This window comes from Haliaeetus albicilla, chromosome 11, assembly GCF_947461875.1.
Source record: "Haliaeetus albicilla chromosome 11, bHalAlb1.1, whole genome shotgun sequence".
In the NCBI taxonomy this organism is placed as follows: Eukaryota; Metazoa; Chordata; class Aves; order Accipitriformes; family Accipitridae; genus Haliaeetus; species Haliaeetus albicilla.
This window is the reverse complement of record NC_091493.1, coordinates 33567035-33585110: the sequence shown is the minus strand read 5'-3', so window position 1 is coordinate 33585110 and position 18076 is coordinate 33567035. Positions and strand designations below refer to the sequence as shown.

Here is an 18076-nt window from a genome sequence, read left to right as displayed (position 1 = left end):
GAAGTTGGACAAGAAATTGGCTTAGCAGTTTACTACCCCACACATCTATGACAGCATAGCAAGCGGTGTCTCCTTTACTAATTCATGTATTTATTCCCTGTTATCCTCCTAAAGCCAAGGTTTCAGGGACTCAGAAAACAGTGATTCTCCACATCAAAATTTGGTTCATACTGTGCTCCTGGGGCAGCACAATTGGGTAACGACTTTTAATCTGGGCAAGAAGCACAAGTGCAGTTTAGTTTTTAAACATAAAAGCAAGCCTGCACATCTCTGACTAAAACTGAAATTGCTGGGGCATATTCTTTTCAGTTAGGTTAAACCAAGGAACAGTTTGGTTTTCCCATAAGGAACTTGTTCCAGCTCTGAGCGTGCCCACAGGTTGCCAGTCTTCAGTGCTGATGGTTCTTTTTGTACTCTTTACAGCCCCCTCTCCCTCCCATCACCCTGCGAGAGCTGGCAGAATACACTGAATTAATCAAACTGCTTTTTGTTCTGTATTAGAAAAGTAAAGTAGTGCTCCAACACCGAATAAATCGGTTTCCACCTCCACCACTACAAGGGGAATCCAAAGCCTTGCTAGGGGGTTGATGTCCTTCAGGACAAGACATTCTGGGGGAGGAAAGGCCAGACAGAGAGGCAGAAAGAGTGGAGTGCCCCAGTCTGGGGAACCTCAAGAGAAACTGGTGAAGACAAAAGGTCCCAAGGAGTGGTAGATCTCCAGGCCCCGGTGGTTCTGTGTTTTTTTTCAGTGAGGATGGGGTTGCCCTGGCAGCAGAGGAGAAGCAGCAGCAGCCTGAGGGAGCCGAGACAGGATTACGTAGGGACAGAAATTAATTTGTGAACTATCCACACTTCAGCTGAATGTGTTTATCAAAAAGCAGGGAAAAAGTGAGTCCCTTATTGCATTACCTGTTTTGACCTCATCATCTGGCAGTTTTGTTCAAGGCTGAGGGCCAGGATATGGGATTTCAGGATGCTTTGGTGATTGTTCTGATTATAAGCATTTTAGTGAAACTTCATTAACATTTGAAATTTGCTCTGCAGCTTTTTTAGATTCTCATTCTGTCCAGATTATATGGTACAAGCTTAGTTCAGCATTAACATACCAGAACACAATACCAGTTCTCCATCATGTTCACTGTTCCCTCTCTCACAGGGAACTAAAATTAAACTTCTGTCCTCATTTTGTAACCACTCACCCTCCTATCTCTGTTTCATCTTTATCTCACACTAATTCTGGGTTTAGCCTTCAGTTTAAGAACATCAGCTTCCTTAATCCTCTCATAGAATCATAGAATGGTTTGTGTTGAAGGGACCTTAAAGATCATCTTGTTCCAACCCCCCTGCCATGGGCAGGGACACCTTCCACTAGACCAGGTTGCTCAAAGCCCCATCCAGCCTGGCCTGGAACACTTCCAGGGATAGGTCATCCACAGCTTCTCTGGGCAACCTGTTCCAGTGCCTCACCACCCTCACAGTGAAGAATTTCTTCCTAATACCTAATCTAAATCTGCCCTCCTTCAGTTTAAAACCGTTACCCCTCATCCTATCACTACATGCCCTTGTAAAAAGTCCCTCCCCAGCTTTCTTGTAGGCTGCCTTTAGGTACAGGAAGGCTGCTATATGGTCTCCCTGGAGCTTTCTACTCACAAGCAGGTCTGCTTTCTCTTGGTACTGCCCAGGAGCCACACTCCAGATTCTGTTACCTGCCCACTTTCCTCCTCTTGTCTGAAATTATTTTTAAACAGGCTGAAATCAGGGGAATTTTTCAACAGGCTTTGGCTCATTCACTCCTAAAGCTACTCTAAAAATTCTGTCTATAGAGAGGTATCCACAGACTTAACCCCCACCTCCCAAACCAGCAAAAAAACCCCCAACACACATCACCAGTATTAGAACTCCAGCGACCGCAGACTCCAGTGTTTTATGCATGACTAGCTTTTATTGGTAGCAAGGTTTTGGGCATCTGTATGTGCTGTTAGCAAGCAGTAAGAGTTTGCAGAACATCCTCCCTCACTGTCTCGGAACCACAGAAACGGAATCTGAAGAAAAAAAGATACAAGTGCCTTGAGTTGTCAACATTTGTTGAGAATATATAAGTAGATTTGTTTTAATATAAGTAACCTGGTTTGTCATTTGACACAACTGAACACAACATACTTTGAGCTCCTAAGTTTGAAATATTACTGCTAGGGAAAGCAGTGAAGGACTGTATTCATTCTGGTTCACTGCCTGCCTTCCTTCAGTTTTAGTTTCTTTTTTTTTTTTCCAGATTTTGTGCTACCATCACTATGCGCAGATTGTCACAACTACTTGTGCAAAGGCCGTGAGTCAATAGAAGAGTGAGGGCCTCTCTACAGGTGTACGCTTCATCAGCAATGTGCTTTGGTGAATAGAAACTACAACTGGACTTAGGACCTCTGCTTAAAGGTAATGCTGCTGGTCTGTAATCATTTTGCTTTGCTTGAAACTGTTTCCGTCTCCCATGTTGTCTTTTAAGTGATGGCATTTTAACTATGAATTTGTATATGGGTCTAAAACATATACTCTACCTCCTCTTCCAGATACCCAGTCGTGGGGTGGATAAAATAAAATAACTGATCAGGCAAATGAGGGAGTTTGGTTTAAAGCGTCCAGGAAAATGACTAAAGCTGGATCAGTAAATCATAATTCTATAACCTGAACATCCAAGCCATATTCCACAAAGTCTGGAGAAATCAGCTTTAGCCTCTCTCCCTCAACTTTATATGTAGCCTTTTAAGCGCAGCTTCCAAGTATTAGCCTTGCTCATTGGAGGGGTAGGCATATTATCACTGTCCTCTTTTATCAATTATGATCTCAGGGACCATCAATATCAATGGAAAATGTCTGCTGGTTCCAGCTGACAGTAAGTCAGACGTCCTAATGCAAGCTCAGGCACAGATAACCTATTCTTGTGGACAGTAGGAGCCTGGCAAGAATGATGCTGATAATCCAAGCCATGGCTAATTTTTCTCACCCAAAGGTTTATACAGGAAGTTTGCTCTTCTGAAGCCTGGAAATATTTTAAGTTTTTCTTTGAAGTTATTTAAGGCAAAGAGTTGAAGTAGTAGTGAATTGAACTATAGAGGAACAGTGTCTTGAAAGGAAGGAAAAAAAAGGTTTTCTTGAGAGTCTTTTTCTTTTAATGCTTTCAATAGCTTTTCTTGTGAAAGCCCACATATAATTTTGTCACCTGTATTACTGAGTAACTTTCAAGATTTTCACAATGCATATACTTACTCTTTTCCATTTTGTCCAGATTGTACTGTGATAGTTGCAGCTCCTAATTTAGGAAAAGTTGGATTTAACCGGTCGTTGTTCCAAAGAAATTTAACTTTTGTAACAGTTCCAACATTAACTTCTGCATCAATAAAGTTTATGTAAGTGTTGTCTGGTTTGAGGGTTCCCCTGTGAAAAAATAACATTTTAAGGATGTGAGGCATGCTAGCATTTAATATGAATTACCAGTCCTGTTAACTGATTGGCTGTGGTAGCAAGTAAGTAGAAAGTTAACAGAGAGACAGTATTTAGCTTATAATATAGTAACATCATTATTGCCCATTTTCCAACATAATTCATCCCAAATCAGTGTTTGTCAGAAGCAGGAAAGGCAGGTAGGCCTGATATGCCGCAGTCACACCTCACAATGAAGATCCAGTTACAGGACAATCCCTGTGGAGAAGGTAGAGCTTGCTCCCTGTTGCTTATGTAGGCAGGTTTTTTTGCACATTAATGAAATTTTCACTTAATATTAATTAATTTATATGATACAGATGTTGCATTTTTGGCGGTTGGCCAAAAGGATTATCTACCAGCTGCTCAGCCCTGCTCTCTAGCAGAGATTCCCACACTTGCAGCACCGTGGCCGAGTCAAATGTACATCTGCTCTTGGGTAACCATAGTTTTAATCTGGCTACTCATTTCACGCGCATCAAAGCTCTAAATGGCAGCAGTCTGAGACTGGTAATGGCTTCAGCTACTACATCTCACTGAATATGAGCCAATGCTTCTCTGATCCTCTCCTTTGCCCCGTCCCACCCCCATGCTCTGAAGGTGAAGGGCTACTTTCTTAAATTTACTCCTGCTGTATGAAGTCAAGAGACATTTGAATGTGTGATGCCTTATCACTGCAGAACTGTTATTGTAGACACGACCTGAGAGATACGGCGGGGGGGGGGGCGGCAGGGGGAGAAGCAAAGGACCCGGCAGAACCACCCAGCAGAAACCTGTACTGTTTTAACAAGCTTCATGAGGATTTTTATTCCTTCCCCTAGCTTTGCACTTTCTCATTCATCTGCCTTCAGAAGATGATATTTACTCTTCTCCATATTAAAAGGCTTATGGTGGGGGAAGTAATGAGAGACAGAACAAAATCCCTTTGCCTTTTGTTTCTTTACTGGCTCCACAGTGGTGCCTGGTAGGTTAGAGCAAGATTTGCTGAGGAAAATAAAGTTCATTTCCAGCAATTGAATTGACACAGGCCCTGCAAACGGCAGCTAGACAGTGCTGGAGTGCATTCAGTACTGGCAGACTCGTGTCAGGTGAATGCATGGATGCCAGCAAACTGGGATCAGCTCATAGCAAACACCTGCTGCCAAGTGTGAAGATGCAAAGTCCTTCTTGGAAAAGTGGAAGTGACATAGTTGTCAATAAACAAAAAACAAAACCAAAAAATAAAACTCAAAACCCACATCAAAATGCCTTCTCCCTATTTTTCATCATTTCAGATATTTTAGTTGAAACAAACAAGAAAAATGCAAATAAACAAAACCACATAAGGCAAGCAAGCAGCTTCAGTGTAAGCAGGCAAAGTTATGAGCAATAAAAAAAATAGATTTTTATATGGTAAATCATGAGGTAACTTTAGCTGTAAGCAGCTGTGGCAGGAACATTTTACAAGCCTGTGAAAGACAAAAAGATAAGAACTCCACTAGTGTAGGTCCAGCAAGACCTTAGTGGGACAGCAGACAAGTAACATCAAATTGTAACATTTTAAAATCCTGCATTCTAACCTTCTCCCTTCAAATGTAAAGCCAGAGTGAGCAAACTGTCGCTGCATTTACATCAGGGGTAGAATTTTACCTCTAAAATAAGACCAACTTAAACAGAAATATTAATTAAAAATATGAATTAAATATTCTAGAAGAGAAGTTTCTTTTCTATTGAATTTTTAACTTACTTGATGATCTGATGCTGTCTTGTGTTCCCACCACTTCCATACAGGGCAATATTTACATATCCTTTTAGTTTACTCCTTCCAGAGAGGGTCACGGTTACTTTGTACCTCCACACTACACAGAAGAAATACAGTAAGTTAGATTGTACCCAGGCAGAAACAGTCTCCAAAATATCAAGTGTTGTCTTTTTTTTCAGTCTGTACACTGTAGTTGAAAGAAAAGAAAATCATTGCTGTCCTTCACTTTCAGCTCAAGGCTACATCACAGGCTGTCTGGACTCAAAGGGGTTAACACAATGCTCTCACACATTAATCTTGGTGCTTGTTGTTCTTCCTTGGGTTATAACTTAGCAAAACAAATACAAAACACCAGCAAGTCAGATCTGTCATTATGCCCTAATGAGATCAACATGAGAAATGGGTAGACATTTGTGTTACTTTCTGGGAAGAAAAAAAGAAAGCGCTAGTCTGTAACATGGTAAACACAATGTAGACCTCAGCATTTTGACCATGAAGGTTTTCATATACAGTGAAGTTGGAAAGAAGGAGGTGTTAGGAATAAATATTGATACATACCAGAATATAAGCAGTGTAGAAGGAGTGTAAAAAAGTTCTGAAGCTCAAGGAAAATTATTTTTGTGGGTGGGAACTTTCTTTGAGTGTGCAATTAGCAAAAGCGGCTGTTCCCCCTCTGATTCTTGTTTACAAAGGTGAAGGAAGAACAGTCTTGTGAGAGCTGACATTTAGGATAACTGAGGTTGTAAAGGAGATCATCTCGTCCATCCACTTCTCAAACAAGGCCAGTTACAATCAGCTTGCTCTTGGCCTTTGTCAAATGGAGTTTTGAACATCTCCAAAGATGGCGATTTCCCAGCTTCTCTGGGCCCCTCTTCCTGCAATTAACTACTGTCATTGTGACAGTAATTTTCATACTATTTAATTAAGAAATTCCCTTGCTGCAACTTCTGTGCATTGCCTAACCTTTCTCCTTGCACGTTGTAGTGCAGCCCACTAAACATCTCAGTGACCTCCACTAGACTCTATAGTTTGTCAGTATCTTACTTGTACTGGAGGGCCCAAAATTGTGCACTAGTGTTGGACCAAAAGAGAAAAAGGCATGAAGGACTGAACAGCCACTGCACTGCTATGAGGTCTGTTCATCTGTTAAAATTAATTGTAAAACAGGAAAATTAAAAGGGTTGTTTACAAGGAGTAGGTAGCAATGGAAGCAATTGAAACTCACGAGGAAAATCCCTGGCTTCTCCAGTATTCAGGTAAAGTTTCAGGAAATCGTTTTTAATTTTCCCTTTGAATTTATCTGCAAAGTGACCCATATTTGGACATCCGTCTCGTGGGCAAGGGAAACAGGTTTCCTATTGAAAACAAATATATCTATTAATAAAATTATCCAGCCAGCCAAGAAAAAAAAAAATTAGTCATAGGACTTATTTTTAACATACCCACCTAACTGGCCCTGTATCACAGCAACAACAAATTTGAAGTAACACTTTCTGTGACTTAGGAAAGATCATATAAGCTAGACAAGTTTCTCAAAGGTTCTGATTTTTCAGGGCTCTATGTTTTTTCTCATGCCATCTAGCTCAATCCAGCCACAGCAGTGACATCCTTGAGTAGTCTTGAACTGGAGCGGGGAGGAGGAGGTGTCCTTCCCAGCAACTGATGAGAAAGAATTATGTCTCCTTATACCTTCAGGTTGGGCCAAGAAAGGCTTTGTCTTGAAAACAAAGCTCATTTTTGTCATGAAAGCAGTTTTCTACTATGGTGACAGAAGCAGGTAGTCACCTTCTCCCAAAGTGACGTGAGAAGTGTGATCTCTTCTATTACCTGCTCAGAACGTGTAAAGGTCAATCTAAGCACTATGTAAGTTTATACCTCTGTCTGTAGGATATGACAAGCCCGTTGCCTCCCTGCTACTCTTGGGCTGTAGCTCCTCATGTCCCAGTCTGGGACAGGGAAGGGCTTCCTGACCTTGGTCCATAAACCATTGTGCTTTGTCCCTGAGGCCATCTTAAGTCACCAAAGTACTTTGATCATGGACTGACCCCATCAGGTCATCACATGTTATTTTCCTTCTTGTTGTTTTGAAAAGAAAACATTTAAGCTGTGTTGGAAAGTTCATCAGCTACAGTATGGGATTCCACTCGTTGCAGTTTGATAAATACATTTGGTGATTACAGGGACAGGCTCTTCTCCTTACCTCTTCCCCAGTTTGATGCAGCAGAGCAGACCTGCAGAAGCCACACTAGCTCCAGTAGTACCTCAGGGCTGTCACACCAGCACAGAACGAGGGATGTCCCTGTTTGTTGTTGCCTTTTTCTACTTTGACCCATGTCAGCTGAACGAGGTATAATACTTTAGGATGTCTGACCCTTACTTCTCTTACAGATGCACTCATTGGGTGCAAGCTAGCATAAATAAATTGAATTTCAGATGCATATATAAGAGACACTATTTTTGATATGGTCCATACTGAGGCTCTGAGAAATACTTACTGTGTCAAAAACATCATATGAAGCACAAGAATAGCCTAGAAATCCATCAGGGTAGATAATACTGTCAGAGTAATACTTGTAACTCCGCAAATGATTGCAAGCCACAAAGTCCCGAGTTCCTGTGAAAAGATGCTCCCAGGTTAGTTCTCCCTTTCTGTTACCATTCGAGGAAAGACACTGGCACAGCCCTTGCCATGTCATTGGGATACATCGTTCCTCCTCAAAAGCCTCATCACAATTCTTGGAGTATCAAACGTAAGGTTTGAAGCTTGCTCTCCCAATGAATTGATGCTCTAAGGAATGTCACTGACTCAACAGGTATAAAATGCAAACTTGAAATGCTTTGTGGAGCCCAACTGTGCAGCTCAGCTCAGCCCAGCCCCTCCCCTTCCCTCACAAACACTTATTCAAGCAATCTGACCGAGTTTCACAATAGGAATGAGAACTGCATGAAGCAGGTCTTTTGTAGGCAACAGCTGCATTACCATAACAAAAGAAAACCAAATGAAAAGTATTTAACAGTGAACTTCCTAGGGCAATGCTGATTTGCTCCAGCTGAGGACTTCAAAACAAAATTATTAGTATTGGGGGGGTGCTTAAGGAAGGGAGACTCTTAAAATTAAAATAATGAATATATTATTTTCCTTTGTGTTGCCTTTATTTTCCTGACTTTAGGTTAAAAAGAAGATCATATACAACACAGTTATTTCTTTGTGCCTTAATTCCCCATTATTGATAACAAGTTTATTAAAAAAAAAAAGAAAAAAAGAAAAAGTAATGCCTCTAGCTGCATTGAATAAAACCTGGAGAAAAAGGCTAGTCATCACAAATAAGTTCATGGTTTCTCAGAGTTTAAGGTGTTTGCAGTAAAGTAGGAAAGAGCTCAGATAATATACTGAAAAATCTCTACAGCAGAAATCTTGGAGTTTTTTTTAATGTTATGTACAATTAAACTTTATAAGGAAATTTTCTAATATTTAGAGCTTTTATTAGAACCATGTAAAACAACAGAGAACAGTGTATTTGAGCAGCTATGTGCCAATCTTTTTTTTAGCTGACTAAAAATAGACACAATGATGTTGCTTTAATGCAACCCAGATTATAATAGGTAATTAAAAAAAAATTAAATTGCTCTATCTCAGAAGAACTGCAGCTGAAGATACCCTAACAGAAATAGCTGTGAGCATCATTGCCCTGCTCCACCCAGTATTGCTGCTGGGCAACTAAATAGAAACAAAGTGAAATGTGTTGTTACAGACCCTTCAAACTTTTTAGCACAGTTTCAGTAACTTTTGTTTCTGCTGTAAAATACTTTAGAGGAGGCATATTTTCCAGAGGCAACGCCTTTGTCTTGTTTATTTTTGAATAAGCTTTGGGAAATAGTGTGTTTTGAGCATATCAACAGTTTCACTGCACTCTGCAGCTGCCATTGCTGATGGACACACCAAAAGCTAATATAAAACACCTGAATTAAGAAAAGTTAAGTCCTTACATTGTGAGGGGTGAGCTTCCCCTGAATTTGTAATGTAATCAACACACTTACCTTCCCAGATACCATCGAGATCTACAATCTGTGAAACAGGGTTCTTCCCACACCCTGGCATTTGCTTTCCTCCGTTTGGGTAAAAGTCAAGATGTCCTATAGCTGTGGGCATGCCAAAACCTGAAGCATTTAAAGCGGGGGTAAGTAGGTTTGAAATTAATATTGTCTAGTATTTTCTCATACCTATAGCTACTGGCTTGAAGTTTGTCTGTGCTTGGTATTTTAGGATATGAGCTGTTAGTGACCAGAATGGTGTATTTGTTCTGTGTTTATGCACCACCCAGCACAACTGAGTCTTGATGAATGATTAGGCACTTAAGTGCCACAAAGCATAAATAATTTAGTATTAATACAGTAGAGCTGAATATTCACCTAAGTAGGGGATTGTGGGAGCTGAATCTGTGTGGATAATGTCAACAAACTCTGCATCAGATTTATCCAGTCTGACTTCAAGTGGAGTATCTTGGAAATAAGGTTGAGCAGGGTCCAGTCCTGAAAGAAAAAGACTAGTGTTACGTATAGATAAGGAGATATAGATGTATCATTTTACATAACACTATGATTGTATATAACGAATATTACATATATAGTTGCCTATGGTTCCTTATATCTAAGTAGTATAGGCATTAATAAAATGATAACATGTGCTCTCTCTTACCAAGTGGCTTTTCAGGAAGGAGAAAGGGTTATCTGTGTGAAGCCTATTAAATTTTACTGATTTACATGAATATTGACTCCCAGCACTCGGATGTAACTTTTTTTAAAAATTGAACTTCCCTTTAATAATGTTGCTCAAATTGAGGTGACTGCGTCTGCATCCCATGTAACTCAATGTACTCAAACAGTAATTGATGCTGATAGCACCCCATGTGCTTGGAGGTGTTGGAACCAGCTTGCCTACTTGTGGCTCCAGTCAGGTTTTGGAAAAACATCTAGTTTTGAAGTGATGATCTTTGCTTTTGATCCTAGCAGAAAACAGAATTCATTTGCTTCCCAAATTGCTGCAGCAATTTCAGGAGCTTGTAAAGTCTTGCAAATTGCATAATTTTTGCTACCTTATACTTGCATCTCTTGTTGTCCCTGGGCAGCAGATTTGGTTTTGCTCTTAGTAAACTATTTTGTAGACTATTAGTCCAAGGTTCATCAAGCCTGAAATCCCAGAGGAAAAGTAACAATTGAAAAGGGCTGCGTTAATAATAACCAAAATTGTCTTTTGTGTATGAAAGGTCACTCTGCTTAATGCACACCGCCCTTGGCGCTGCCTCCATGATGAATAAGGAGATCAAGCCCATAGCTTTAAACTCTGGAAATGCTGAACATATTAAAAAATTGCTAAAGAATGCAGACTGCAGGGTGAGTTTCCTGTATTTTGAGAAAGGCGTGGTTTGATCACAAGTTTAGCTGATAATACCTCTCTTCAGTTTTGTTCTCTGGGACATTATTGGAGGTTTTAAAATGCTCGAAATGGTGTCTCTGCTTTGTGAGGTCTCTGGAATATCTGAATATCTTTTTTAGAAATGAATTCATGTTGCAATAAATATGCCTGTTTGATTGCCATTTTCTTTCTTAAAGAGTCAGTTAAACGTTTTAAGAAAGATGAGGGCTATCCCTTGAAGAACAGCACAGGGATAGGGTGAACGGTTATGCGGTGGCTATGTTGCACTGATGCTCCTGCTGTGGGCAGAGATCTGAGACAGCCTGCGCTTCCATGGAACTTCGCTTTGCCTCTTGGCCGTACGCATTTTCATCATTTAAGTCTTGCAGTGTTGCAAAATGGTTCCTTCAAGAGTCGTTTGCTCTCAGCTAGTGTGGGTAGAGAGCAGATTACAAGCCAAAGGATGCTGAAAAAGGAAAACTTGCTGTTGGATCAAAGGGAAGATGAAAACGCTTCTGGCCAATAGTCACAGAGGCTTGATCTGTTAGATCTTGCAAGACACAGACACTATTTATAGGACCGGTGGAGGATGTCCAGATTCTGCGTATTCAGAGCCATATGTGGACAGCTATAAAACAAACCAGAACCAAAAATGCCCTCCCTGATAGAATTGAACAGGAAAACCTGGCTTAGCAAGAGGCTTTCTCACTTTCTCAGAGCATAGAGTGTGTAACTTGCAACAGGGAAAGACAACAGAGCAATTCAGTGCTGGGCAGGCGAAAAGTGAATCAGTACAGCTGACCAAAAATTAAGAGAACAACATCATATTCCTTACAAACGTCTAAACTCTGAAATGTGGGAGCACTTAAAAGGGACACCTATTACTTAGGAATATAGTGAAAATGGGGGGCTGCTTTCTGATCAGTCAGCTCTGATATTATCTGGAAAGTAAGAGGGAGCTCATGTAGCTCAAACTAATACAGGTTGTCTAAACATAATGCCTGTGATCTCCCTCAGGAAGAAAAAAAAAGGGATTCAGTTGAAATCTGACTGTTTCTTTAAGTATGAGTGCAGTTTCTTAGTAAGTCTACTTGAATATGGACAGATGATATAATCCTGTGCGACTCAATTTTTGCTGCCAAGGAAATACAGAGATCAGTGTATCAACAGTTAAGTGAAGAAATGAAACTTTAGAAAGTTTGCAGGAAATAAAAACAACAAAAAAGGTAATTTAATTACCGTTAATGTACTCTACTAAGTGAAAAGTTTACGTAGACATAGCAAAGCAAGGTGATAATGAGTACATCAGGAAGGTTAGCCTACAGCTTCTGAAATGTCAGGTTTAATCCATCCTTTTCTGGAAAATGATATTTGTTAGAAAAACTACAGTACAAAATAACTGCTCGCTGTTGTGCTGCTTCTAGCATGCTTTGGAGGGACCTGCAAGCAGTGGGTGATATTGTGCATCAGATGTGCTGCTGTATAACAGGCCAGATTAATGAAAGATGACAATGGCAGGAGAAAAGCTGCTAGGACAGGGAAGGTAGGGATTACTCTCCTGGTCTGTTTTATTACATTAGTGTTGGACAAATCATTATGAAAAGCAATCATGGCAACTAAAGCTGGTTCTGGTTGTATGGTAGCTATTGCAAGTTCGTTTTTAGCAGCGACAATGGAGTATTGTTATGTTATAGCATCGCTCCCTTCCTGCTCCAAACTAGCACTGGTCTGGGCAGCAACACCGCTACGTTGAAGCACCAGAAAGCAAGCTCTGCAGAGATTGCCACAACCATTAATGTTTATCAGCAAGTCAATTAATGTATTGCAGGGGGCCTTCTGTCTCTGTTAGCTGTACAGAGCCTTTCCTTTGCTGTGTAAACATATGCAAGCAAAATAATCATCACACTGACTGTTTTCCCACACTTACCAGGGTACCACTCCCTGGTGTACTATGAAAAGAAGCTAAGTTCTGTAATGTCCGAATTACCCTTGACTAAACTATGGCCCACAGTCAGATACAATCATAACAGAAATTGAACAGCAACATTTTGTTAAGCTGTGAAGTCTTTAGTCACTGACTTACCAGTTATTCTTCCAATCCCTGGCACCCTCCTGCCAGCCTCACCTGCCACATGTGCTCCAAGGCTGTGGGCAATTATGTGAACATCAGCTGGAGAGTATCTATATTTTTCCTGAGAAAATAGCAATATAAAAAATCACTACATCTGTTTTCATCTGCAACAGAGAAGAGTAAAAAGGGGCTGAAAAACTACTTTCAATTTGACTACAGACTCAGGAACTCCTGTAGTATTTCAGCATCTGTTTCCCAGTTTAGGTAATTATGCCCAATACATAGATTTTTCAAAACTCCTTATTCATGTGCTGCTCTCATTTGAAGGCTGCAAAAACTCTAGACAGCTCTGTCAACAGAGTCCTGAGAGGCTCTGTATCTATTTTACATCCTAGACCCAGTAAGATTCACAGGATGCTTATCTGGCTTGCAAGTTTCAGCCAGGCAGGAACTCTTAATTACACCTGGCAGGTCAGGAACCACATGCAGCTGGAGGAGGACATGAGATGAGAGATGCCTTCACCCTTTTTGGACAGTGAGTCAGTGGCTGCAATGCAGATGTAGAGAGTGAGACATGGGTCAGAGCACTTCTAGACCCAGCCTACTATCTAAGTAGTTTACAGTTCTTTTATGGGAATTGTGTGTTGAAAGCACTTAGATTAAAAGAAGGCTTCAAACCAAGCATCGCTTCCCATGTGAAGCTGGCTAAGAAAGGGGGCATGTGGTACCTTCTGTAGATTTGGGCAGTGTACACAGTGACCTTCCCCTGAGGCAGCTGGCTGGGTCCTATTTGTCCCCAGGTATTGTTGCTCACTGGAAAACATTTGTCCTCCAGCTGCTGCTGGCTGCCAGCTGATTTTCTGGCATTCTTAAGAGCAGTTTGGTAGGTTTTGTCTTCCTGAGAAGGCAGTCTGCTGTGTCTATTTGCGTATTTAAAACTACACACTTTACATCTGTTAACATCTATGGAATAACTGTTTGGCTATACTATGGGGACATCTTGTAGAACTTCATATCCCTAAGTTGGCTAACCCTGCTGTTATGACATAGTTCTCTAACTTAAAAAAAAAAAAGAGTCTGTCTTCAGCACAACTTCTAAAATGATCACTGAGTAGAAGAAAATGTTTTCTGCTGGTTACATTCACATTCATGAAAGTTCTTGAATAGTATTTCTTTCAAATCAGCATTATAACTATAGCTTTATAACTGCAAGATTCTTACCGTAAGAACATTTATAAAATAAGCTATTTCAGCGCCCACAACACGGACATTGTTTGATGCCTGGGTGTACTGACATCTTGCGCCTTTTTTCCAGTTTATGCAGATGCAGTTCACATCTTCCACAGAAAGCATCCTCTGTTTTGTAAAACAAAAGTAAAAACCAAAGATCCCCACAGTAAATGCAATCTGGAATTGGTTCATGTTGCTTATTAGAGCTCAATTCATAAATGGTGCATGAATTTGTATAAGAACATTTTAAGAACCAAAACCTTAGCATATATATGTGGCCCTGCCTGCTCACAGGTGTATGTGTGCTCACACAATGCTGAAATAGGGTGGTATGCTGCAGTAATGGCCACACCATCATTTCAAATAGCTGTAGCAGTATTTTTTGCAGAAGGGAAAACACTACAAATACTGATACTTTTAATTTTTAATTTCAATCAAACTTTATATGTAACACTAAATAAGAGCTCTACTCTTGTACTGATTTGAGTGATTTAAAAGTACTTCTTTAATTCAAATTCAATTAGAAATTATATTTATTGATGATAATCGTTTTTCTGATACAGATTTGTAAGAAAGAGACTGTGTTTTTATAAGAGGGTGCATAAATTGCTGGTGTCACTGAATATTCTTTTCAGATTTATGGCTTTAATTGGGACAATGTATATGCAGGCAGATACTTTATTGTCTGCTGCAGAATCTGAAGCTTTGCTTTTCTCCTCTGAGCTGGGTTGTTTGGCTAAATGTGTTTTGCTTTAGCAGCTTTAGTATATTTATTCTTTGCTTTAAGTTCAGACATTGTAAAACATCCAAAACAAGTTACGACTGGCAAAGTACAAAAAAGGCAATAGAATTGTCTGTGGCTATGTTAGAAGTGGTAAAAATAAATGTGCAGATAGGATTATTACTTAATGGGAAGGAAAGTAAATAACAGATACACATAGGAGGGGCTGATCTAGTCACAATCCTATTTGCTCTGCTCTTTACTGAAAAGATTCACTGAGACCAATTTTTTTATTTTTATTTTTTTAGATAAATTGGAGTATTGTGATAAAACATAGGTCACCGTAATAGAGAAAGAATTTAAAGATTTATCTGATGCATCTACATCCTTGTGAAAATTGATAAAAAGGATTTAAGCTGAAGCAAAATGTGAGCTATCTTGTAGATTGTGAGGTTCTAGAAAAAAATCTCTATTTTAAGAGTGGGAAAATGGGAGACTGAGAAATATAAAAACATCAATCTGCTTCTGATACTTTGAACAAATTATTAACTAACAAATCTAACAGTCATTCCTCAATGTTCATAAATTGATAATCAACATAGCTTTTTTTCAACAAGAAACTGTCAAATAAGTTTAATTTATATTCTTTTGACCTAGTATTAAAGAGAACCAGGTAACAGGGATGCAATAAATGTGAAATACCTTGATTTTAGTGGACTTTCACTTGTTTCTCACAGTGTTCTCATAAGTGAAATAGGAATACAGAATTTGAACAAAAATGTAGTTGTGTCAATAGTTAGCTGAAAAAATCTTATCCTAAAAGTGTCATGTGCCATCAACTGGTATTTTGCTCTGTGCTGTATGACTAGTAGCTTTCGTTAGCTGCAGCTGCAACAGAAAGCATGTTTATAGGATTTGAGAAGACCACAAGCTGGAATTGCAACTTTATATGGGGACAGGATTAAGAAATAACTTGGAGAATTAGCACCAAAATTAATAAAGCAGAGTGTTTTATTTCATTCACTGTTCATAGCAAGTTCTAGATTGAAAGCTTTGTTCTAAATGATGCCCTTGAGTTCCCTTCCAGATGTACGTTTCTACAGCTTTATTGCTTCTGTTAATGGTCAGCCCATGTCCTCAGCCTCCAACACCCGCGTGGCAGCCCATACCTTTGTGATGGACTTTCCACATCTAGAAACCTGTCTCTTGTTTGGAGAAATATGATGCAATAGTTATGAGTCTGCAATTATTTCTGGAATCACCCTAGTTCCTAAGCAGTATCTTGCTCCAGGGTTTGTATTGTTTTCACAAAGAAAAAGGACGCTTACGAGCCAAATCTTGTTGTCACTCACTTCACTAAAGAAAAGAATTGAATGCATTTTACCTCCTGCTTTTCCTCAAGGTGCAGAGCTACATATGTAAGTTGCTAACAATTTGAAAATGTGGCCTTTTAACCTTTCTTATCACTACAAGTACCATGAGAGAAATTGGTTAGAAATAGAGAAAACAGGCAATTTATAGGAATGTGTTTATAAATGCAAACTAAGGAACTTCACAGGGACACAGTTTCCCCATGGTACCTACCTTGCACATGTCTGACAGCCAGTTTTCTTCTCCATCATCTATAAATCCATGTACGATAAATCTGGTTATCCTACTTGCATTAAAATTTGAGTAGTCAATTGTTACGGCATCAACTGCAGAGATCTCCTGTTGTAGATGTTAAATTAATTAATAAACATTTAAATCTGCTTTCTGTAAATAGTTTGTCAAAATTGCAAAGACCTGAACTATGCTCATCTGTACAGGCATTTAAAAGTTATGCAATGTTAAACTCATCTGCAAGTGTTTATGTGACTGTGGCTTGAGATCTGTATCTCCATTCAAAGCAAGCTTTGACACATGTCTTAGAGCAGCCAGGACTTTATTTTAATGTGTTTTTATCTTGTCTGTGGAAAAAAAATTACTCAACAATTTAAAAAATGCACAGTTTTCCAGTACTTCTCAGTGGCCATACAGGAAAAAAATGGGGGAGTGCTGCTTTGTGAGGGTTGGAGGAGGGTATTCTGTCCCCGAGACCCTGCCAAGGAGATGGAAGAGCTTGTCTCCTGCATAAAGTGGAGGCTTGGCCATTTCTAATACTTTCCAGGAACACAGCTGGAGTCTGTGTTTATTTATTCTTTTTGCATATGACTTACTAACGTTTAAACCGCAATACTTACTTGAAAGACAGTAGGATTTTCTCTTGTGTACAGGAGGAAGTGAATGTCTATCTTTTTTGGATCCCAGGGTAACTTATGGATTGGTCTTTCTGCAGTCCCAGACCATGGTATATCATCTGAGAAACATCCAAGCCTTTCATAGCAAACTTCATTGCCTGTAGCCCACAGATGAGATCAATAATATGTGAATGAGCAAAGAAGTGGAGCAGGCTAGTCATAACTCATAGCACCTCTTCTCTGGAGGTCTCTTGGTTTCCTGAAACTCCTACGGTTTACAGAAAGCAAAGACCAGTAGTTGCCCTCTCTCAGATCTTCAAAGGCTACAGTTTGCCCCAAGGAAAGAAACCATCCTATTGCTCATCAACAAAGTATTCAGTGAAGTTTCTCCATGGGTATCCTGTACCATACCTTGGGTCTTTCCCCAGCTGTGTTTTGCCTAAGGCAAAGACAGCTGATGAGTTTCTCCTAATACCAAGCCAGGATATTGCAAATAATCAGCAATAACTTGAGACTGTGCTGAAGAGCTGACTACACTGTACATGAGAACTCTTATACTATACAAGCCAGCGGCTTCTGCTGAATATGAAGTTATACCCTCATTAGACTGCCTCTGCCCCCCACCCCTGGCTTTTTCTCCATTTCCATCACTAAAGAAGAGTACAACAAATACTTTCCTAGGTTTGGTAGAGCAATAGCTTTGCTATGAGATGGAAACCACCAGCATTTCTTGCACACTCCTAGGGTGGGATTTCCAGAGTGGAGAAGAGGAAGGACAACATGCACACACACTTGTCTCACTGTTCTTGTATAGGAAAGTGAACTATGTAACCTCAATCAGTAAGTTTTAAGGCATCATAGTGTAGAATAATATCTCACAAAATATAGCAGCATAGAAAGGCTATATAAATACTAACCCCATATGCTTACCTTCTGCTGTGCTGAGCAGAAATAGTGCAAGTATCCAAATTCCAATCATCTAGAACAGTAGAAAAAGAAGCAGCTAGGATTTGCTAACCCGCTTGATTAGCAAATGCACTTAGCTTTCTGGTGCTGAATTTTCTCAAGGTGAAAAGGGTGCTGTGTCTCTCTTCTCTGCAACATGTATCTATGTGAGATATGTATGAGTCAGCTTTATGTTTGCTTGCTCCACTAGAGACTGTGGGGCTCCTAAATCTACTATAGCTTAAATCCAGAGTGTTTTTTG

General features: G+C 39.8%; 1 protein-coding gene across 1 annotated transcript; it reads right to left on the bottom strand.

Moving 5' to 3' along the window:
* Positions 1 to 1716: 1716 nt before the first annotated feature.
* Positions 1717 to 17848, bottom strand: LOC104323248 (inactive pancreatic lipase-related protein 1). Its single transcript, XM_009926802.2, has 12 exons — positions 17800 to 17848; positions 16873 to 17027; positions 16235 to 16360; positions 13921 to 14055; positions 12712 to 12820; positions 9626 to 9745; positions 9254 to 9373; positions 7711 to 7829; positions 6441 to 6570; positions 5201 to 5312; positions 3262 to 3429; positions 1717 to 2042 (listed from the first exon to the last, which is right to left on the bottom strand). The coding sequence occupies exons 1-12, from the start codon at positions 17846 to 17848 to the stop codon at positions 1979 to 1981; spliced, it is 1407 nt and encodes a 468-aa protein (XP_009925104.1). The 3' UTR covers positions 1717 to 1978.
* Positions 17849 to 18076: the final 228 nt, after the last annotated feature.